Here is a 22,828-nt window from a genome sequence, read left to right as displayed (position 1 = left end):
ATTATATGGTTTCGAACTTAAGTCTATATAGTTCATTCCTAGCTACGTTCTGTTTTCTTGTTAATTCTTCGAAAAATCATCTGGAGGTTTGTTGTGGCATTTGCTTACTGCAAATTAATTTGGTATGATCATCTTTTCTATATATTAATTTTGTATTTGTATGAATTTCAATTTTCGATTTTGTTTATGGCCTGGCATCCATATGACCATATGGAAGTAAATAAGATCAAATATTGATCATGTAAGACATTACAAAGGATATAGAGTAGCATTTTGGCTATCCTTGAGTAAAATTGGTCTTTTTTCCACTATTTTTTCTTGTTTCTTTTATGTCATATCATGATTACTTTTACTAGTAAGTGAAGTAACTCATCAATTACCTATTTAAAACACAAATTATGTTAATTGAAGCCTTATATGTAACACCAATTTTCATTTCCACCATATATGTATGAATAATTACATAATATCATAGTATCATGGGAAAGGACTATCTTCTTCTTCAGTGCAGCCAACAGATATTATGGGTTGATGTCAAGGCATATCACAGGTGTCGGTTGTTTTGACAAGTTTTACCACTACCGTTCGTGGATTTCGTCCAACAATCAGGCCTCCATCAAGTGCAAAAGCCACATTTTACCAGTGTTTGTTTTGTTTCAGTTTAGTTTGTATGAGTTTATTGTATGTGTGGTGTTTTATTTCCTTTTACTTAGCTTAGGTTGTAATCTTGTTTTTTAATTAATAGATCTCTTTGTCAAAAAAAAAAAAAAAAAAAAAAAAATCATGAGAAAGGACTAATAAAAAATCTTCTAGGGAAGGAAGAGGATTGGTGATTTGGTGGGACCAATTAAAAATACAATATGTTACGTCCACAATAAAAATACAATATGTCATCTACTCATCTATCATTCTTTTATGTTTATTTAATTTATTTCATCTGTTTTATATACTCCTAAGTCCTAACAACTACATTTGCAATGTGAAGGAGCCAAGAAGTTATGCACAAAACTTAGAAAATGAAGAAGAAATTAACTTGGTTGGGACTGGGAATTCTACTAGTACTACTGCTACAAGTATGTTTGGTTGCGGGTTCGAAATCGAAAAGTGGTAAAAAAGACGTAATCGGGTATGGGTATACGGTGAAGTGGGCGAAGGTTGACTCCGGCACCCATCGGACGTTGACTGCCATACTTGAGCTTGTGAAGAATTCCACAGTTTATGGACCTGATATTCAGCTCCTCTCCCTCACTGCCAGGTTCTTTACTCCCTAATGTCAACTCTTTTGTTGGTCATTTATTGTATGATTGAGCTACCTTGGTTTCTTGTTCATATGGTTTAATTTACTCTATTGTATTGGCATATTCCACAATACATTCTAGAGTGGAATGTGATTATGATTGCCTCACAAACTAATTTTATTACAATAAAGTTGACTAATACGACAAAGTAAGAAATAAAATTACATGCGAAGCTTATCCAATTAGTATAACACAAATACAGTGTGCGTTGTGCATTCAATAGCATAAAATTTGTATACGTATCAACCTATGTTTCCATATACTCCCAGCTATAAGTTATAAATCTGACTAATTTTATTCATGTGCGTTAAATAATGGTAAAAATTACGAAGTATGAAAGCACAGACTTGAATAGCTATAGAATCATTATACTCCATTCATGCTTTTAACCATTCATACATGTCGAACTATCAAAATTAAATTAAATTTTACTCCTTATCAAGAGGACTTACTATAAATACTCCAGAGTATCTACAATAGCCAAGGTCACATATTCGATTTTCTCTGCAATTTGTTACGGAGTACAAGTACTTGTATAAACTATAAAGTCTATTTGTTGGGATTGATTTAATCAAATTATCATTTCACCAAAAAAAAAAAAAAAAAAAAAATTAATCCTTTATTTGACAGTTAGGTCAGTTCACTAACTCCCTCCATTTCCCAATTTCCCCTCAATTGGCAGCTTAGAAACCAACGACCGTCTACGCCTCCGAATCACCGACGCCAACCACCACCGATGGGAAATCCCCGACGAAATCCTCCACCGCAATCAACCACCGTCGCCGCCACACTCTCTCTCCTCCCTCCGCCGCGCTCTCCACTCACCCTCCACCACCCTCCGCCACAACCTCCACCTCTCCCACCCAAACTCCGACCTCACATTCTCTCTCCTCACCACCACCCCCTTCGCCTTCACCATCTCCCGCAAATCCACCCATGACGTCATCTTCGACACCACCCCTGATCCCACCAACCCCTCCACCTTCCTCATCTTCAAGGACCAGTACCTCCACCTCACCTCCTCCCTCCCGGCCCACCGGGCCCACCTCTTTGGGCTCGGTGAACACTCCAAGCCCACTTTTCAATTGGCCCATAATCAAACCTTTACTATGTGGAATGCTGATATTCCGAGTAGTAACCCGGATGTTAATCTTTATGGGTCTCACCCGTTTTATATGGATGTTCGGTCTTCGCCGGTGGTGGGGTCCACTCATGGGGTGTTGCTGATGAATAGTAATGGGATGGATGTTGAGTATAAAGGTGATAGGATTACTTTCAAGGTTATTGGGGGTATTATTGACCTTTACTTCTTTGCCGGGCCTTCGCCGGCCCGAGTGGTGGAGCAGTTTACTCAGCTTGTTGGACGCCCTGCTCCAATGCCTTATTGGGCTTTTGGTAATATCTCACTTTTTCTCTTTCTTTTTTCTCCAATTTGGTTGTTTGATTGTGTTGTTCATGTAAAATTGCTACTTATTATATGGGTGTTCTGTTTTGTTGCTGTCAAATATTGATTGTTTATGTTGCATTGTTATAAGGCTTAATAAATCTTGACTTGTGGAGTATGTATTATATTCTTTTTGTATGTATGTTTGTCATGTGATTTCGAGCTAAAGAGTGTATTCTATGGAGTACATCAATAAAACTTCTATAGATTAACGGTGGCTATGAAATTCTAGTGGTTGAAAATAGTCTTGGACGTACATTTCTGTATGACTAATTTCCACATTACTAGATTTTCATGGTTGATAAAAAGATGATCATTGGAGAATTTTACCATTACATCGGATAGGAACGGTCTTTATGCTGACAAAATGGGATTAAAGCCTAAAAGGAGTTGGGAAGTTTGGAGATTATTTGCTTACAAAGTGGCAAAATGCTGTGCAAGTTGCCAATTTGATTATTTAGTGGTGTTAGGCGTTACTTTGATGAATATGGATGTGGTGGTTAATTGGTAATAAAACTAATAATCTGGTTGGTGTTGTTCTAAGTTCAGTAAATTACTTTCAATATTGGGTAAAAGACATTGGTGATTTCTGTGTCATGCTTAGTATTTGCAAATACACATTTACTTCAATCCATCTTAGAAATCATTAGGTTTCAATAATAAAAGTCAGGAACTATATACACCTGCTCTTTAAGACTTTAACTGATTAGCTTCTTGGCTAACAAAATAGCTTGAGAGTAGGAAAATGTGAAGGCTGGAAGTAGAAGTTTACAGATTTGTTATGGATAGTTTTGTTGATAGCGGAGCTGCTGTTATGGACAAATTTTGGTGTAATAATCTGCTGGTTTAACAAATGACCTTGTACATACACACTGTGACTTAATTTCTATCAGATTGTCCTGACCCTGAATATTGTTCAAAACTGTAAACTGATACATATTTTAGCATCTCTGAGTAGATATCTGGTATGGACAAATGGTGATATATGTGCTTCTACACTTAAGACCCCATCTTTCCTTTATGCTGCCAGATTGATGTCCTGGGAAATATTTGTCTTCTGTGCAGTTAATGTTTGTGATCTGTCCTAATTAGATATTGGTTTATGATAGTTGCTATGTTTCCTACACTGATAAATAGTATGTTTACTTTAAAGGATTTCAGCAATGCCGTTATGGTTATCATGATGTATATGAACTTCAGTCTGTGGTAGCTGGATATGCAAAGGCTAGGATTCCCTTGGAAGTAATGTGGACAGATATTGATTACATGGATGCATACAAGGATTTCACTTTTGATCCTGTTAATTTTCCTCTTAACAAGATGAAGCAATTTGTTAACGATCTTCACAAGAATGGACAAAGATATGTGCTGATTTTAGATCCTGGTAAGTTGTTGAAATTCTGGATAATCTTGTATATTGCTCGATAAATACTTTCTTTCTCGGCACATTTTTTAATTTCATTCCAGGTATCAGTACCAATGAGACGCATGAAACATACATTAGGGGAATGCAACTTGATGTCTTCCTGAAGCGTGATGGCAAACCATACCTTGGCTCTGTCTGGCCTGGCCCTGTATACTTCCCTGATTTTCTAAAGCCTTCTGCTTTGACCTTTTGGACAAATGAAATAAATAGATTTTTAAATCTTCTGCCTGTTGATGGTCTTTGGATTGACATGAATGAAATATCAAATTTTATTTCCTCTCCACCTGCCCCTGGATCTACTCTTGATGATCCTCCTTATAAAATCAATAATTCTGGAGAGAGGCTACCCATTATAAACAAGACTATCCCACCCACTGCCTTGCACTATGGTGATATATACGAATACAACGTTCATAACTTATTTGGATACCTTGAAGCTAAAGCCACTCATGCTTCCCTTGTTAAACTCACCAAGAAAAGACCATTTGTACTCTCTAGGTCAACATTTATTGGCTCTGGGAAGTACACTGCACATTGGACAGGAGATAATGCTGCAACTTGGAATGATCTTGTTTATTCAATCCCGTCTATGTTAAATTTTGGACTTTTTGGAATTCCAATGGTTGGAGCTGATATTTGTGGGTTTCTTGGGAACACAACTGAAGAGCTTTGTCGACGTTGGATACAGGTAAATCAAAGAATATGTCAAATATTATCATTGCATATTATTTTCTCCAAAATGTTATTTTAGGTACACTAGTTAGTTTATGTAGACACAGAGAAGAAAAGGGGTGAGATTAGCTATTTAGTTGAGAAGAAGGTTGTTTGTTTGTTTTATGGCTCAAAGAGGGCAGCAGTTTGTCAAATGCCTTATTTGTCACTAGGAGCAATTAAATCCCTCCTTGGTTAGTATCCAAAAGGGCGATTTTGTTGCCTTTGTTTTAATTCTGTACCCTTTTTAGTCCTCTTTGTGAGATTCTATATTGTGCATCAATAATCTTCAATAGAAATTCATTAATTGAATGTGGTTGAGTACAGCTGGGAGCCTTTTATCCATTCTCAAGAGATCATTCAACACTTGGTACTACCTATCAAGAGCTCTACAGATGGAAATCAGTCGCTGCATCGGCTAGGAAAGTCTTGGGACTCCGCTACACGCTTCTCCCTTACTTCTATACTTTGATGTACAAGGCACAGTTGAAAGGAATCCCTATAGCACGTCCTGTTTTCTTTTCTTTTCCCGAGGATATCAAAACTTATGGTATCAGCTCACAGTTCCTTCTTGGTAGGGGTGTAATGGTTTCTCCAGTCCTGGGACCTGGTGTGGTATCTGTCAATGCTTACTTTCCTCGAGGAAACTGGTTTGATCTGTTCAATTATACTCGTTCAGTGACTGTTTCCACTGGAAGGTGTGTTACCCTTAGTGCACCCCCTGATCATATCAATGTTCACATTCGAGAAGGTAATAATTCTTACTTCGTACCTCTTTTTTTCCCCACTGGAGTCCAACAATAGCTAAAACCTGGAAATTTAGGCACATTTCATTATGGACTCAGCTATGAGAATCTGAAAATGACATGCATCTTGAGTGTTAAAGTAGTCCAATGACTCGAATTAATTTATCCAGCCTACCCATATCAAATTGCGGATCATCTTATATATAGAGATACTTAAGTGTAAATGTGTAGTGAAGCTCATTTGACAGGGGATATAGTTTATAAAGTGACATTTCTTACTATTCTGGCTTTGCTATCCACCATAAAGGGGAATACTCAATCTATTCCCTTCTGATTACTGCAGGTAATATTCTGGCAATGCAAGGCAAAGCTATGACAACCCAAGCAGCACGTAGGACGCCATTCCATCTATTAGTGGTTATGAGTGATCATGGGACCAGCTCCGGGGAGTTGTTCTTGGATGATGGAGTTGAGTTGACTATGGGAGTGAAGGGAGGCAAATGGACCTTTGTAAAATTCATTGCTGGAGCAGCAAAACAGACTAATGTTATCAGCTCAAATGTTGTCAATGGAGAATTCGCAGTGAGTCAAAAATGGATCATTAACAAGATAACCATATTAGGTTTGAGAAAAGGCACAAAGATCAAGGGTCACATAGTACACACAGGGGCTGGAGCAAGAAAATGTGGCGAATCCAGACTTAGTTTAACTCCGGATGGTGAAGGGCAGTTCATTGTAGCTGAAATTTCTGGTTTGAACCTGTTAATAGGACATGAATTTAAGTTGTTATTGTACTGAGTAGTGCCGTTAAATTTCTGTATCAATGTGCTGCAAATACTTGAAGCCTATGTCAGGTACTTTTCTATATCGGCATTGTATTCAGTTATATGGTGTATCTTACTGAGATGCAATAAAATCAGTTAAGCTGAGATAAGTAAGTTATCATTTTCTTATGTATTCTGTAGTAAACCTTCATAATTCAGCTCATTTATGTTTGGAAGACTGTCCAAACCACAAATTGTTTTGTTAATGAATTTTCCAGTGCTTGTTCACCCAGCCATTGCTGAGAGCCTGAGAGCCTGAGAGACAACTTTTACTTTTAACAGTAAAAAATAACAGTCACAAGAATTTAGCTTATACTACTTTGTACTATTTACCCAACAATTATATTGCTGCCACTTTTACGTCACTTTTAATCTTGTATTTCTATTTATTTCAATAGTAATTATGGACAATGCTATTTATTATTTCAATGTAAACAAGATTTATGATAATTCTTTTTATGTACGAAGTCCTATTTTATTATTAATATTACAATGTTAATTAATAAGTGTTAATTTTTTAAATCAAGATTTAGTAGATTAATCTAACGTTCATATATCAACTTACTAAGGGTTAGAAAAAAAAAAAAAAAAAAAAAAAGAATTTACGTGGTTCGGTCAATGTGACCTACTCCACGGGCGGGGCCGACCATCAAATCTCTTTCAATATAAACAAGTACAAGATACGTCAAGAAAAATACATAAATCCAAATTAATTAAAGAGCTTCGATCCTATATCCATTTTGCATGCCTTCTCTTAATCTTGATCATATGATGATGGTATTTTCTTTTTCTTTAATTCCAAGTCTCTTCATCCGTATGACTTAATCTTGATCTTCAAGTTTATAGCCGGTACCATAATCTTGTTCTCCATGCATCTTGACGTACCATTAACAACTAAATATGTGACGAGGCATACAATTCTTGACTCCTCGAAACTCTTTACCATCTTTTAAGCTTGTTTGTTTAGACTCCTTTCGCTTTCTTCGACTACCCCCGCTAGTTAATGGTTGTTGTGGAGGGAGATCACTCAAATTTATCACACATATCTTCTTTCTTACATTTTGACAATTCTCGTACCCTTGTTGCAATTTTCGCTTCGTAGTCTCCAACTTCTTGCAATACAATGAGTCACCCATGGAAAGTTTTGGTGGTGATGACTTGAACTTTTGTTGGACAACTTTCAACTCCGTGGCTTTCCCTTGACAACGTTGTGATGTCGGCTTCGGTATTGGTAAGCCTTCAAGAATGTTATCCACCCTTTTCTTAACCGAATTATTCTTGAGAGTTTGAAGAAGATACTTCAATTCTTTGCCTTTCCCATGACGAAGTTGTGTTGGCGGTGATGATATCGGCATCGATGATGGTTGTAAAAACTCTTCAAGAATAGTATCCATCATTTTGTCATCCAAATTAACGTTTCCTTGTGTTTGTTGTTGCTCCATTGAAACATCATTATTCACAACTTCCAAAGTTGTTTCTAAGTCGTCAAACTCCCAAGAAACCTTCTCCCACATTGCGGCAACATCATCTATGCTACTGTCTTCCATCTTAACTCTCTCTCTCTTTTTCTTTTTTTTTGAAGGAATAATTGAATGTTGCAATAATGATTTCACTTCCTAAATATATATCCGTAAGACTTACTTACTTGGTGAAAAAGGAATTAGTTTAAATTTTGATTAGGTTATCGAATCAAATATGATAACACGTATACATATACATATTAGTAATTTTTGGAAAGTGGCAAGCAATGGATAATTTTTTTTTTTTTTTGAAAGGAACAATATAGATAATCATTAAAAAAAAAATTAAGACATTAATATCAACTAATGAGATTATGTATTTATAATTTACTTTCTAACTAGAGAGAGGAAATGTCTAATTATTGCAAAGACTCGTGAAAGGTGATAAGAAGAAAGATTAAAATGCACCCATTCAAGTCCCAAATAGCTCTAATAAAGCAAAGTGCGGACCCTTATTAGCTTCAAGTTACCTAAAATTGATTGCTAAATGTTGGCTAAAACCTAAGCTGGATATATTTGGGAGGCGGCAAACAATATACAAGTATATAGATAATCATTATTAAGATATTAATATCTAACTAATGAGATCATGTATTTACAATTTACAATCTAATTAAAAAATTAAAAGTACTACTCGTATCTACTTCCTTGTTGAGTTGTTGTAATAAGATGTGGTCAAATTTGAAAATGTTAACCCTATTTTGTGATTACTTTATATGATAATAAATTATCATGTACTCCGTAATATATTGTTAGATTTATTGCAATTTGTATCATATGTCAAATTATTAAATTTTAACCATATAAAATTAAAATTATTTATGGTCAAAGTCAAATGGATGAAGTGTATTATTATGTTAGGGATTTTTTTTTTTTTTTTTTTTTTTTTTTTGGAAAGAAACTTTATCCAACTTTTAAATATTATGCTGTATATAACAATAAGCCTGAATGCAATTTAGTGAGAAAATAGTCATGTTCATAATTCTTTTTTTGAACTTATATATTGTAGTGCTAGTTTACTACGAGTACTTCGTATTACTTCACCCAACCATTGCAGCAACTTTACTTTTTTATTAATCCAAAATTGCTTAATACATATAGAGTGGGCCAAAAAATAGTTGTATTGCTGGTCGTACAGTCGAACATGTTGCTATTGTTGTAGGGATGGGTGTTTGATATGATTGAATAAAAGATGACTCATTTGTCCATGTGATCGAATTAAGGAAAAAAAAAAAATTAAAGGTTAGAATTGACTACACCGATAAAAAAAAAAAAAATTGTGGTTGAGGTTATGGTATAGGAAATAGCGTAGTGATATCGTTCTCCAAATCAAATTTTTATGATTATGGAAGAGCATAGCCTTACTTTTTCAATCATGTTTGAAAAAAAAAGGCCTATTAACATTTACGGAGTACATGATAGAGTATAAAACATATTCCTGGGCCTCAACCATCAGGTTAAGCTTTTGGTTAAGATGGTCCCTTAACATGGTATCGGAGCCATCGTGACACAAAGGTCACGGGTTCGAATCTCATCCACCCCCCACTTTCAAGTGGAATATTAAGCGCAGGGTATGAGGAGGGCCCATGCTACATCCACACTTCTAGCCCAACGGGCTCTCGTGTGAGGGGGCGTGATAGAGTATAAAACATATTCCTGGGCCTCAACCATCAGCTTAAGCTTTTGGTTGAATTGGTCCTTTAACAGCACCCAATATCCTCATATTATCTCCTCTCGTACAATTATACTAATTTGAGTTTTCAGCCATTCATTTAAAAACTAGTCCTTTCAATTAGGTAACCATTCCTCACCATACCAGTAGGTCAAGTGAAAATTTAAACAATTAAATGCCTATTGGGAATTTGGGATTTTCGTATCAATGTTATTGTTTTGATGTTGTGCAAACTTTTCTTTCAACAAATGTATTCTATCTATTAATAATAATAATTTGAAAATTAATGTTGAAACGTTATGTTATCAACTAGTTATTTACAACTCTACAAGTACTCCATATTAAATAATATTACCTCCGTTTCATATTATTTGCAATAATTAGATATTTCATCTCTCTATTTTATATCAAATCGTTGTAAATAATATGAAATGGAGGTAGTATTCTAAGCGATTGTTTTGATATACTAAGTATATATTAAGTCAACACTTCTTATGAATTTCGTGAAGTCAAACAAAAAGAGTATTAATAAAGGGAAGTATTTTATATATCCTTGGAACCATCAAAAGCTAAGAGTATCTTAGCATAAGGATGACAGTGGATTGGATTAAATAGGAGACCTGCCTTATCCCCATTCCAATGAGGCAGGGATGGGTATAAAATGTGTACCCACCATGAGTGATGGGACGGATATAGATTTAAGATTAGACTAATCCCATACCCACCCCGGCCCATATTTCATTAAGAAGAGTTTTGAATTTATGAACTTGCATATATGATATCTCCTAAGGCTCAATCCGCCCAAATAGTAAGAGTCCCAAATTTTGTAACGTAATATTTGATGGTATTGTCATTAATGTGATATAATACAACATCATGACTGTGGGTTTGGGACGGTTTTGGGGCGGATATGGGGTGGATATATAGATATCCAATTGGGTGGTGGGCGGAGATGGATCCTATCTTGACCTGGCTGGACGGGTATGAATATGGATTTGTACCCGTCATGGATGGTGGGACATGGATGGATATATTCGGGTATGGATATGGAGGTACCATAATCTGCACCTAAGTTGTCCCATTATCATCCCTATCTGAGCATCTCTAGTGATAAGACCCTGTCAAAAGGCGTTAGCGGTATTATTTTTTAAACTTCTCCCACGTGTGTAAAATAATTGTCCATGTAATCAATAATTATTAAAGTAGGAAAATGACATTTTTAATTTGTTGGAACCTCAATAGAAATAAGGACATTTCTAAGCTGGTCTAAGAGACTAGGAACCAAATAGCCCGAATTTATTTTATAACCAATGTTTATCCACACAATTCTAACTTCTCATCGCAAAATCTTCTCAATCATGAGAGGATCAATCAGTGATAATATGTCCTTTGAAAGATATGCTAGCTTTTAATTATTGACACACATTGACTTTAGTATAAATATGATCATCTTTTATGTTACGATCTTACGATAACAAATGATGAAGCATCAAATGATAAAAATAAATGTCGATAATTGTTTGGCTAGTAAGTCACCAACTATATGCATACATTTCACATCATCAAGTGTGGTAACAAATTAAATGATATAATTTAGGGATGGTTGAGTGTTAAAAGGCGACTACTATAAAATTCTCTCTGGATCTCCTGAAACCGCAAAGGAAGCTCTAACCACTTGAGCTATTATATTCTTCACTCTCAGTTTAATTCACTTCTATTCAGTTTAGATTCAATCATTTAAAAAGACTGGACCATCTTGAGTCCCCTAAATTAATACAAGTAATAATCAATATTGCTCACGTAGTCGTGTCCACACAAATAATTTCCATCATTCCACACATCCCATGTGGGTAAATCTTTCATCTTTTGGCTATATATACTCACACATTAGTAACTTTGAAGGTCATGAAAGTTAGAGAAGAGGCATTTAAAAGACCTCTCCTAAAATGAAGAAAGTCCTTTCTTCTCCTTGGTTGAGAGTAGGAATACTGTTAGTGTCACTATGCTTAGTGAGGGGGATTCCGGCCTCGCCGGAATCAGAAAATGGTAGTGATGATAAAATTGGTTATGGATATAAGGTCAAGTGGGCAGACTACGACTCCAACGGCAGAGTTTTGACTGCGAAGCTCACGCTCGTAAAGAGCTCCTCAGTTTATGGACCTGACGTTAAGTCCCTTATCCTCACTGCCAGGTTTAACTCAATTCTTCATCTTGACATTTTTTTTTATAGTATAGATGTCAATGTACGTATTACCTTCAGATCTGTTCGCCCCCAACTCCCAAAGTATATAATAATAATGGATTATGACTTATGTATATAACTATATACAATTAATACATTGAGATCCATGATCAAGTAGAATATATAAATGAGTACTAAAATATGTATTTGTTCTGTTGTTCAAACAACAAGTATATTACCTAACTACTTTTTTTTTTTTTTTTTTTTTTTTTTTTTTTTTGAGACAACCTAACTACTTATTTTGAAACTTTTATACAGCTTCATATTAAAGTACTTCTTCCGTGTTAATCAAAAGATTGGACCATACACCAATAAATTCCTACTCTCTATGATTTATGAAATTTGTTGCTCAATGCCACAAATTATATGGTCCAAAATAGAGTGATATGTACGTAACCATTAGCTTGCACAAGTAGATTTTTTTTGTTTTTCTTAATTAACACAGTTAATTGATGAAAATAATAGATCATACTCCCTCTATATTTTACAATAACCCTTTTTTCTTTCAAAAAAAAAAAAAAAAAAACTATAAATCTTTCGAATACAATAACTAGTCCCCTTTTTATTTGACTAACTATTAATTTAACTAATTTCACGGTTTTCACTTGTCTTGAACTTAAATTGACAGCTTGGAGTCAAACGACATACTAAGAGTCCGAGTCACCGACGCCGACAATAACCGGTGGGAACTCCCCGACGAAGTCATCACCCGACCACCACCCCCGAAACCATCCACATTCCCAAAATACCCTTTCTCATTCCTCACAAATAACCAAAATCTTCAACTATCCGACCCAAACTCCGACCTCACATTCAACCTCCACAAAACCACACCCTTCGGATTTTCCATCTCCCGGCGCTCCACCGGCGATGTCCTCTTCAACACCGCCCCAATCACCGGCGATCCCACCACCTTCCTCATCTTCAAAGACCAATACATCCAACTATCCTCCTCTCTTCCGGCCCAAACTTCACACCTTTATGGGCTTGGTGAACACATCAAGCCCACATTTCAACTGGCCCAAAATCAAACTCTTACAATGTGGAATGCTGATATTCCCAGTAGTACCCCTGATGTTAACCTTTATGGGGCCCACCCGTTTTACATGGATGTTCGATCTTCGCCCATTAAAGGATCCAGTCATGGTGTATTGTTGATGAATAGTAATGGGATGGATGTTGAGTATAAAGGTGATAGGATTACTTATAAGGTTATTGGGGGTATTATTGACCTTTACTTTTTTGCTGGTCCTACTCCTGTAATGGTTACTGAGCAGTATACTCGCCTTATTGGTCGTCCTGCCCCTATGCCTTATTGGGCTTTTGGTAAGTTTGATTTATCGAATTATCTTACCATATGTAATGTCGTGTTCTATTCACCTTATTTTATGAGAAGTAAAATTTAGACCGGTTGAAAATTTATATCTACAACTAAAGGAGTAGACCACTTGAGCTTTAAATTCTTAATGTGTTAGGTTTAGTTAAGTTCGTTGCAAAGTTGTGTACATTTTATTTTAACCTCTTGTTTTCCGAAGAAATTAAGTTGATTGATTAAGTAGCTTAATGGTGTTGATTGTGAATAAGAAAGTTGGTTGCAGAGGAAATATAAAAGGAATTTATGATTGGTAAATATGGAAATTACATAGCTGCAAGAATAATCTTTCAAATGAATTAATCATACATTCTTTTGTAAGTTCAGTATTGGATTGTTGCTAGTAGTATGCATGGTAGTTTCAGTAGTTTTTATCTAGTGTCATATTGTAAGTAAAAAAATGTCTTTATTACAAGATTTTGTTAGAAGACTAACTACAAATTCTTGGTTTGTTTCTGTACTGTAATTGACAAAAGTATGTATCTATAACCTTTCAGGTTTTCACAATTGTCGGTATGGTTATCATAATGTGGATGAACTCGAGTCTGTGGTTGATGGATACGCGAATGCTAGTATTCCTTTGGAAGTAATGTGGACAGATATTGATTACATGGATGCCTTTAAGGATTTCACTTTTGATCCTGTTAATTTTCCTTTGGACAAGATGCAAAAATTAGTTAGTAAACTTCATAAGAATGCCCAAAAATATGTGCCTATTGTTGATCCTGGTAAGAATTTTGCACTTTTAATTTCTTTCTGCCGTGAAATTCTAAGATCAGACTTTGCTAAAATAGTAAAATTTGTGCTGGTTGAATTAAATAAGAGTTTTGTTTTTGTTCTGTCCCTAGGCATCAGCACAAATGATACATACGAGACTTTCACTAGAGGAATGGAACTCGATGTCTTTATCAAGCGTGATGGTGAACCATACCTTGGTTCTGTTTGGCCGGGGGATGTATACTTTCCCGATTTTCTACATCCTTCTGCTTCAGCTTACTGGACTGACGAGTTCAAGAGCTTCTTAGATAAACTTCCAGTTGATGGTATTTGGATTGACATGAATGAAGCCTCGAATTTCATTACTTCTGAACCCGCCTCTGGCTCTACCCTTGATGATCCGCCATATAAGATAAATGATTACGGAGTCCATAGACCTATTATAAACAAAACTATCCCAGGATCAGCTGTGCACTATGGTAACATCTCAGACTACGACGTTCATAACCTATATGGACACCTTGAAGCTATAGCCACCCATAATGCACTTGTTGAGGTCACTAAGCAAAGGCCATTTGTACTTTCTAGATCGACTTTTGTTGGCTCTGGAAAGTTCACTGCACATTGGACTGGAGATAATGCTGCAACTTGGGATGATCTTGCTTACTCAATTCCATCTATTTTGAACTTTGGACTCTTTGGAATTCCAATGGTTGGAGCTGATATATGCGGTTTTCTTGAGGATACAACAGAAGAGCTTTGTCGTCGTTGGACACAGGTACCTCTTAGGCTAACTCAACATTCCTAAAATAAAAAGTGATGCCTTAGGACTTTAATAACACTATATGCTACAATGTTTTATATGTAAAGAATCAAATTTGCTTCTTGTGACAGGTAGGGGCCTTTTATCCTTTCGCGAGGGATCATTCAAACCTTGGTACCTTATATCAAGAGCTCTATAGATGGGACTCTGTTGCTGCCACTGCAAGAAAAGTGTTGGGTCTTCGCTACCGTCTTCTCCCTTACTACTATACATTGATGTATGAGGCACATATGACAGGAATTCCTATAGCACGACCTCTGTTCTTTTCGTTTCCTGCAGATGTCAAAACTTATGGTATCAGTTCACAGTTCCTCATTGGCCAAGGAGTGATGGTTTCACCTGTTCTGAAACCTAAAGCAGTTTCTGTTGATGCATACTTTCCACATGGAAACTGGTTCGATCTCTTTGATTACACTCGTTCAGTGTACGCTGCTAGAGGAAGACATGTCAAACTCAGTGCACCTCCTGATCACATCAATGTTCATGTTCGAGAAGGTAATATACTAGTATATCTGTATATTTTCTATGCTTTGAAACTACGCTGTTTTGAGTTGATCAAGGCTCTAGTCACCCCAAATTTCATAAATGACACCTGAATTACACATATAAGTCATATAAATTATTGACTTGTTGTTATAGGTAACATTCTTGCAATGCAAGGGGAAGCCATGACAACTGAAGCAGCGCGCAAGACACCATTTCATCTCTTGGTGGTCTTGAGTGAACGTGAGGCCACCTCGGGAGATCTTTTCTTGGATGATGGTGTTGAAGTGACCATGGGTGCAAAGGGAGGAAAGTGGAGTTTTGTGAAATTTTCTGCTGAATTGTCAGGAGAGAGTGCAACTATCAAGTCACAGGTAATAAACAGGGAATTCGCACTAGGACAAAAATGGATCATAAATAAGGTAACAATCTTGGGATTGAGAAGTGGAATGGATGTAAGTAAGTGTTTGTTACGAAGTGGAGTCGGAGCAGTTAACGGCCATAGAACTAAGCTAACAATAACTCCGGACAACAGTGGCCAATTCGTTATTGCTGAATTGTCAGGCCTGAGCGTGGTGCTTGGACACGACTTTGAGTTGGAGTTCAGCTTGAATCTCGGAGTAATCTCTACATGTTAAACACCAACTTTCTTCCACGTAATTCAAATAAGGGAATCCTCTTCCATGTGGTGAGTGCATTACCATTTGTATGTTGGTGAGGGACCTGTAATGCATGTAGGACTCTGTAATGCATGTATTCATCTGTTATTGCTGATGGATTTATTGTATATAAATAAAATTATTCGTCTCTAATTACTATTGATATAACTTTTACAACTATTGACAAAGTTGGAGCTCTTGAACAAATTTGCAAATTAGAAGAATTTTGTCAAATAAAAATGCCAGGAGTAGGAAAAAACACAAGCAATTCATCCAATCTAATCCGGCATTGAAATACAAAGGATATGCAGAAAATAAAATACAAAATAAAAAATTAAAGTTGCAAAGAAACAGACTGCCAAATATAATGACAAAATGTCAGTCTAACAAGAGAGCCTAACATTCATCCTAATCCATTGCTTGTAACTTAGACGTCGGTCCAAACCAGGTCAGTGCAAGCAACTGATCGCGACACAGAGAGTAGACACTGCCAAATTGGAAAAAAGAAGATAAATGTTAGTTCTACAAAATACGAGTACAATTTCACATATAATTAGTCAGGGAAATAGTTTATCAAATTACCCAATAAGCAGGCTGTAACTACGTTTTAGGGAACAAATGCACAATAAGGAGCAGCAAAGCACCTGAACAAAAACAAAGACAAATTCTTTAGCTTAACTGAACCAATAAATAATGTAATAACTGGACTGTAACAAAAGAACCAACAACTACCTTCAATCTTTCCTCCGAATTCTGGCTACATTCACAACTACCATGACATAAATCCGGTCTTTCAAGTCATCAAAGAACCTGAAAAAAGCATGTCTCCATGATGTTTTCACTACTAAAGAACCGCACACTCCCCAGAATCCTATAATAAATCCAAGCACCACGCTTATGTACAACCCTAGATAAAAATCATTGTTTCCATGCTCATCCTGATCATTTTCTTCGGATAATGTCTTGGCCGGTGCTTCATATCTTGTACAATCTCGAAGTGGTGCCCCACAAAGTAATGGGTTTCCTCCGTATGATGAAGGATCAAAGCCTCGTAGCTGAGTTCCAAGTGGAATCACCCCAGATAAGTTGTTGTCTGACAAATCCAAGATTTCCAAAAAACTCACTTCGGACAGGCTCATGGGTATAACTCCGGACAAATGGTTATGTGATAGATCAAGAAGTTGTAATGAGGTAAGCTGACCAATATTTGATGGAATTCTTCCTGTCAATTTGTTTCTTGACAAGTCCAGGGAGATCAATCCTGTAAGGCTTGAAATACCATCAGGGATACTTCCTTCCAAGTTATTGCATGAGAGATCCACAGATATAACTAGTTCCAGATTAGTTTTGAACCTTTGTTGGGCTCTTTTCCACTCAATAATTACAGTGTCATCAACACTCATCTGCATGCGGATGCCTGACCATTGGATCATTGATGTAAGATTATATACGCATTTCGGGATAGTACCTGAGATATGGTTGATAGCAAGATCCAATATCTGGAGATTGGACATTTGGCAAAGGCTTAAAGGCAGTCTTCCATAAAACTTGTTTCTTCGTAAACTAAGAAGACCAAGATTTGGAAAAGAAATTCCAATGCCTGAGGGTACATAACCAGTTAGCGAATTATATCCAATATCTAGAATTTCCAATGCCGTACAGTTCTTTAATGAGGCAGGGAGCTCACCAGAAAAGCTATTATTTCGCAAAATTAAAAATATGAGGCCATCGAGGGAACCAATGGATGTTGGTATATTACCAGAGAAGTTATTGTCTTCCAAATGCAGACTATGAAGTTGAACAAATTTCATCCAACAGTCAGGTAACTCTCCTGACAAGAAGTTGTTTGACAGATGAAGATTGAGTAGATAAGAGTGAGTTTTCGGGCACAACAGATGAGTGGCATTTGAAAACATATTATCATTTAGGTATAAAATGATAGCAGATGCTCCAAGGAATGAAGGTATAGAACCCTCAAAATAGTTTGAACTCAAGTCGACATATTCAAGGTCATGAAGGGTAGTTGACAATTTTGGCAGTTGTCCATTAATCTTATTATGAGATAAGTTCAAGTACGTTATATTGGGTGACAATGAATTCAACCAAAAGGCAGCAGGAATACTGCCTGAAATTCGAGCATTGGATATATCAAGTTCAGAAATGTTGGTTTGAAGTAGAAGCCACTTCGGGAAGGAAGGGCCCAATTTGCAAGAGCTCAAATGTATGATGTCTAGTTGAAATGGAGGGATCCAATCGGCTTTGATGTTAAACACTAGTGCCGAGTTATCTGACAAATACAACTTATGCAATTGTGAAAGATTTAAGAAGTGATTGTGGTTGAGGGTAGCTTTTAAGGAATTATCAGAAACATCCAGAATCTCAAGCATAGAAAGTTGCCCAATACCTCGACTTATTGTGCCATTCAGATGATTCTGTACTAGATGTAATTCTCTCATTGAGGAAAAAGTGCTGATTATGTCAGGAACAGATCCCCAGAACTGATTCGCACTCAAATCCAAATACTCCAAAAGTGGTTTGTTCGCACACCCACCTGATAGAGCTTGGAAGACATCGGACAGATTGTCAACGAAGCTGTTGTGATCTAACCAGAGTTTCTGTAAGTTGCATAGATTATTGAGGCTTTTGGAAATTGACCCGTAAAGTTTATTGTAGGACAAAGAAAGTGTTCTAAGAGACCGAAGGTTTGATAAACTATCGGAAATGGGACCATGCAAATTGTTGTAATTGAGAGAGAGAACTTCAAGAGAACTTAAGTTAGAGAAAGTGTCAGGAATAGGACCTTCAAAATTATTGTGAGAAAGGTCAAGATATATAAGGGAGTGCATGTACTTCCCAAATGAGCTTGGAAGAGACCCTGAAAGTAAGTTATAAGAAAGGTCAATATATTCAATGTGGTTACCATTTCTACTCAAATTGAACAACCACTGGAATATCGAAGTGTCGTTGAAATTATTAGCAGAAAGGTTAATGACTCGAAGAGAGGTGGAGGAATTGATGTATGAAAGTGATGATGATGGAGGTTGACAACAATTATCTAAGTAAAGGACCCTTAGGGAAGGAATCTTGGTCAATGTTTGGAACAAGTCTGTGGCTTCAGTAAGATCATTCCAACCAAGGTAGATTTCTCTCAACAATGTGAGATGGGACAGCCACTGCAAGCTTTTAGCAGTGAGCCTGTTTTTGGAATAAAAAACAGAGCTGAGATCAAGAGATGCTAAATTGGAAAGGTTTCCGATTTGAGGAGGAATTTCACCAAAAAAACCAGCACCGGAGAAATTGAGGTGCTCTAAATCAACAAGGGACTCAATAGAATTGGGTATGGTCTGGTAAAACCTGTTGTAACTGAGGTCCAAATATTTCAAATGCTTTAGCTCAAAGAGGGAAGGATCCAACTTACCTATCAGGCAAGGATGGAACCCAAATTCATCTTTGGAACCTTGAAGATGAAGCATAATGACATGGCCGGTATGGTTGCTGCAGCGAATCCCACGCCACTGGCAGCAGTCTTCTATGTCTCCCCAAGAAGAGAGAAGCCCACAATTATCAGATTCAATGCCTTGCTTGAATTGAAGCAGGGCCTCCTTCTCGTGATCAATGCACCTGGTGTTACTGTGAGCACCAAAGCTAGTCCCATCTTCAGCAGCAGCATAACTGAAGTAGCATAGCAGCACAAGCCAACAAAATAAGAGCATGCAAAAAAGGTGATGGGATATCTTCATGGTAGAAGTTTTTGCTAGATTTGGTTGCAGAAAAACTCACTATTCTTTTTTTTTTTTTGATACACTATTACTTCAAGTAGAACTACAAAGTATTTATTGTCATGGTAAAATTTATAACTTATAAGATGAGCAAAACATATCCAAGAATCAACAATTGGGACAGCTACTACAAGTCCTACAACTATTTATCGCTCAAGTATCTTCAATTTTTACATATGTATACATGATGCATCCTAATCAAAATCTTCTGCTATACAGTAAAATGCAAATCATAAGTTATGTGTGACATTGTGTGGTCGATGACATTTTCCCAAAATACTCCAATAGTCCATACTTTCCCACCTATGTTACTATGTACTATTTGCAAAAGCCTTTGAATTCCGGCCTTCAAATGATTCACTTCTCACTTTGTTCCCTAGTTGAATCAACAAGTCTTGAAACTAGGGACAGATACAAAAAAAAAAAAAAAAAAAAAAAAACAGATCACAACAAGACAGATAGAGCAAATGGAGGGTTTTAGGATGGCAACGAAATATCAAAGTGGGTTCAACAGACAACATTGTAAATCATATTTCACGTAGGTCCTCTAAGACACTGAAATGTGAATGTTCTCAAAGTGAAGTTGTTATCACCAGCGGCTGTAAAAAAAATACTGTATTTAATTTGACTTGCGACTTTAACGCTACAAACTTGCAAAAAAAAAAAAAAAAAAAAAAAAAAGCGTTTACAATTGTTGATGTTTGTATTTGTTTCTGGGATCTTTTCAACTGACAGCAACACAATTTACTGAGCTCAAAATTGACATACATTTATCATACTACATTAAGTGTTTTCTCTTCTCCTTGATTTTGATCGAGTCAATCAAGTCAAATTGGGCTTAAATAAATGGGAAAATCAAAGTTAAGAAATCAAGACTGGACTGTAAGTACAATGAGGTCTATAAGTTCAGTTCATATAAGGTTGAAATCTAAAATCTTCCAAATCCAAATCATCCAACAAAAGCACAAATCCTCAATTGCTGAAAAACTAAATTTACAGATTGGCAATTAAAATCATACAATGAAGGTATAAGTAATGAAGGGAGAGAGCAAACCAGCAAAGTTGGACAGCTAATTTAAAGGAGTTGAGTTGAGAGATGGTTTGAAGAATGGATCTCCATGATGTGGGTGACGGACGCAGCGATAATGGTGAGGAGATAAAAAATCATGTGGTTGATTGACGAAGCCATTGCTGGAATTTGAGAGAAGAAGGTAGAGGATTGATGAGTGAGTGAACAAACAAATTATCGACAATTTAAATACATCACTTTGACTTATGCACGGTGTTCAAATGAGTAATTCCTATATATTAAGATTAATAAATAATAATCAATCCTTTTCAATATGTTGGCAACACTAAACGCGATTATATAAGGCAAATGGTGAATTTTTAACTTATGATTTTGAGGTGAATTCTTCACCACCTCCCCCATACTTGCTTGATTAATAAATACGAAGTACAAATTATAAATCAAGCATAAATTACTACGGAGTACTATATAATGATCTTAAAAGGGGATCTTTTTTTTTTTGGTTGTTACGTACTCAATGCATAATTTAGCCAACAAACAACTAATGCATTGCAGTATAAGTCATAACATGGACAGTATTATTCAATTACGTGCAGTACATCCACAGTTAAAAGACCAATTAGCCAGATTAGTATGCATGTTAAACACCCCCTTGAAACAATGGCATACAATTAATACTGTATAATCAATAAAGAAACACAGTTCTTTCAAAAAAAAAATAATAAAAGAAACATGGTACATATGTTAACATCGGGCTATAGTGTTTGGTGTCTTTCCTTCTTTATACCCTATATCTATTGTTAGTCAAGGTATTCACAATTGTGAACTATTTGTATCAGACAACAAATTGCAGTAAACATTTTACATTGACCAAAAGAGATCAAACTTAACAAAATCAGCCCAACCTTTCCTGCAAAAATTTTGGATTCTCCAAGTTTAAGCAGGTGTTGCTAATACAGAGAATCAATGCACAAACTTATGAGACCTAAATAAACTTTTGACCTGAAAAAAATCAAGGATCACAACCACAGCAGCTCCCCTGTTGAAAACTACCTAGCTGGTTGTGCCTAACCTTGCTCAAGTTGTTGCCCACTAATTTGTATGTTCGCCTCGACAATGCTTTAGTGTGATCAATGAGCTGCTCATACCTGGAAGGATAAGCAAAGAACCAGGTAAATTGCAACACAAAAGGAAAGGGAAATAAGAGGCAAAGCTCAGAATCAACAAGGAGAAGTATTTCTTACACGTTAGGGTAATTGGGGTCCATCACTACAGTGCCTAACTTAGGGTCGATCTTGGCATCGAGCTTAGAAGTGCATATGAGCGTCATAATCCACCTCTCTGATTCCTCGTTACTCAGGTTCAATTTCTGAGCAGGGACCCTGGAAAATACAAATTTACTCAGAAAATAGAGTTTAAATTTTACAAGATCAATTGTAGTCCATATACTTCAGATCACACACAAGCAAAAAGGAATAACTGATCAAAACTCATCAGCAAGAACTCCAAATTATTACTTGATCACACTAGTTCACCATGTATTACAGCAATATATGACTGCAAGTTCACCAAGAATACCAAAATCTACACCAGTTGCAAAGGAAGATTTACAGGGGAGACAAGCAAGTGAGAGACATCATAGTTGGTTAACTAAAATAGACTACAGGGTCCAAATCAAACAGTTATTGCCATAAGATCATCTTTATTCATCGAAACAAAGTACACAAGGTCATATAACATAAACATACCCCATGTCAATGCGCTAATGTCTCTTGCAATAGATAAAAACACGGGCATTTTCAAGAAACTCATCCTTTAGTGGAATAGTAGTGTAATTGCCTTCCTCAACTCGTTTTCCAGGCCACGGATCATCTAGTATGGCCTGAAAATCAAAATGAGCAGAAACTGAGACGTGAAAACATTACATAAATAAATAACTAAATAAGAGCAGTGAGTAGTTCCAAAACAGGTTAAGTCAAATAATGCTTGTATATCAGAAATTGAAACAATGTAACTACTACATCAAGCTATGGTGAACATGGACATGAACACAAAATCTCAAGTTCAGACTAGTACTCCATT

The 22,828-nt window shown here is 36.3% G+C and overlaps 4 protein-coding genes and 1 long non-coding RNA gene across 5 annotated transcripts; 2 read left to right on the top strand and 3 right to left on the bottom strand.

Moving 5' to 3' along the window:
- The first annotated feature begins 943 nt into the window (after positions 1-943).
- LOC145607733 (alpha-glucosidase-like) lies at positions 944-6,762 on the top strand. Its single transcript, XM_081663326.1, has 6 exons — positions 944-1,255; positions 1,981-2,693; positions 3,896-4,126; positions 4,210-4,856; positions 5,207-5,630; positions 5,969-6,762. The coding sequence occupies exons 1-6, from the start codon at positions 1,017-1,019 to the stop codon at positions 6,421-6,423; spliced, it is 2,709 nt and encodes a 902-aa protein (XP_081519452.1). The 5' UTR covers positions 944-1,016; the 3' UTR covers positions 6,424-6,762.
- Positions 6,763-11,572: 4,810 nt separating this feature from the next.
- LOC145606785 (alpha-glucosidase-like) lies at positions 11,573-16,114 on the top strand. Its single transcript, XM_081662615.1, has 6 exons — positions 11,573-11,832; positions 12,512-13,209; positions 13,753-13,983; positions 14,104-14,750; positions 14,867-15,290; positions 15,435-16,114. The coding sequence occupies exons 1-6, from the start codon at positions 11,588-11,590 to the stop codon at positions 15,914-15,916; spliced, it is 2,727 nt and encodes a 908-aa protein (XP_081518741.1). The 5' UTR covers positions 11,573-11,587; the 3' UTR covers positions 15,917-16,114.
- Positions 16,115-16,294: 180 nt separating this feature from the next.
- Positions 16,295-17,013, bottom strand: LOC145606743 (uncharacterized). Its single transcript, XR_014105423.1, has 3 exons — positions 16,670-17,013; positions 16,520-16,581; positions 16,295-16,424 (listed from the first exon to the last, which is right to left on the bottom strand). It is a non-coding gene; the product is annotated as an uncharacterized LOC145606743 (long non-coding RNA).
- A 97-nt stretch (positions 17,014-17,110) lies between these two features.
- LOC145607530 (receptor-like protein EIX2) lies at positions 17,111-19,677 on the bottom strand. The gene is made up of 2 exons (XM_081663156.1): positions 17,291-19,677; positions 17,111-17,198 (listed from the first exon to the last, which is right to left on the bottom strand). The coding sequence occupies exons 1-2, from the start codon at positions 19,675-19,677 to the stop codon at positions 17,111-17,113; spliced, it is 2,475 nt and encodes an 824-aa protein (XP_081519282.1).
- A 1,878-nt stretch (positions 19,678-21,555) lies between these two features.
- Positions 21,556-22,612, bottom strand: LOC145607682 (eukaryotic translation initiation factor 3 subunit E-like). Its single transcript, XM_081663275.1, has 3 exons — positions 22,495-22,612; positions 21,991-22,128; positions 21,556-21,894 (listed from the first exon to the last, which is right to left on the bottom strand). The coding sequence occupies exons 1-3, from the start codon at positions 22,497-22,499 to the stop codon at positions 21,759-21,761; spliced, it is 279 nt and encodes a 92-aa protein (XP_081519401.1). The 5' UTR covers positions 22,500-22,612; the 3' UTR covers positions 21,556-21,758.
- Positions 22,613-22,828: the final 216 nt, after the last annotated feature.

This window comes from Chenopodium album, chromosome 23 (assembly GCF_948465745.1).
Source record: "Chenopodium album chromosome 23, dcCheAlbu1.1, whole genome shotgun sequence".
Taxonomy (NCBI): Eukaryota; Viridiplantae; Streptophyta; class Magnoliopsida; order Caryophyllales; family Amaranthaceae; genus Chenopodium; species Chenopodium album.
This window is presented reverse-complemented; position numbering and strand designations above follow the sequence as displayed.

What these genes read in the sequence shown, in the direction of transcription:
- LOC145607733 (XM_081663326.1), top strand. Translation starts at nt 1,017, where the DNA reads ATGAAGAAGAAATTAACTTGGTTGGGACTGGGAATTCTACTAGTACTA. An exon ending in TGTGCTGATTTTAGATCCTG is followed by an intron (nt 4,127 to 4,209) that starts GTAAGTTGTTGA and finishes ATTTCATTCCAG; the next exon opens with GTATCAGTACCAATGAGACG. An exon ending in TTTGTCGACGTTGGATACAG is followed by an intron (nt 4,857 to 5,206) that starts GTAAATCAAAGA and finishes GGTTGAGTACAG; the next exon opens with CTGGGAGCCTTTTATCCATT.
- LOC145606785 (XM_081662615.1), top strand. Translation starts at nt 11,588, where the DNA reads ATGAAGAAAGTCCTTTCTTCTCCTTGGTTGAGAGTAGGAATACTGTTA. An exon ending in TATGCCTTATTGGGCTTTTG is followed by an intron (nt 13,210 to 13,752) that starts GTAAGTTTGATT and finishes ATAACCTTTCAG; the next exon opens with GTTTTCACAATTGTCGGTAT. An exon ending in CAATGTTCATGTTCGAGAAG is followed by an intron (nt 15,291 to 15,434) that starts GTAATATACTAG and finishes TTGTTGTTATAG; the next exon opens with GTAACATTCTTGCAATGCAA.
- LOC145607530 (XM_081663156.1), bottom strand. Translation starts at nt 19,677, where the DNA reads ATGAAGATATCCCATCACCTTTTTTGCATGCTCTTATTTTGTTGGCTT. An exon ending in TGGAAAAGAGCCCAACAAAG is followed by an intron (nt 17,199 to 17,290) that starts GTTCAAAACTAA and finishes CAAGCCTTACAG; the next exon opens with GATTGATCTCCCTGGACTTG.
- LOC145607682 (XM_081663275.1), bottom strand. An exon ending in GACCCCAATTACCCTAACGT is followed by an intron (nt 21,895 to 21,990) that starts GTAAGAAATACT and finishes TTATCCTTCCAG; the next exon opens with GTATGAGCAGCTCATTGATC.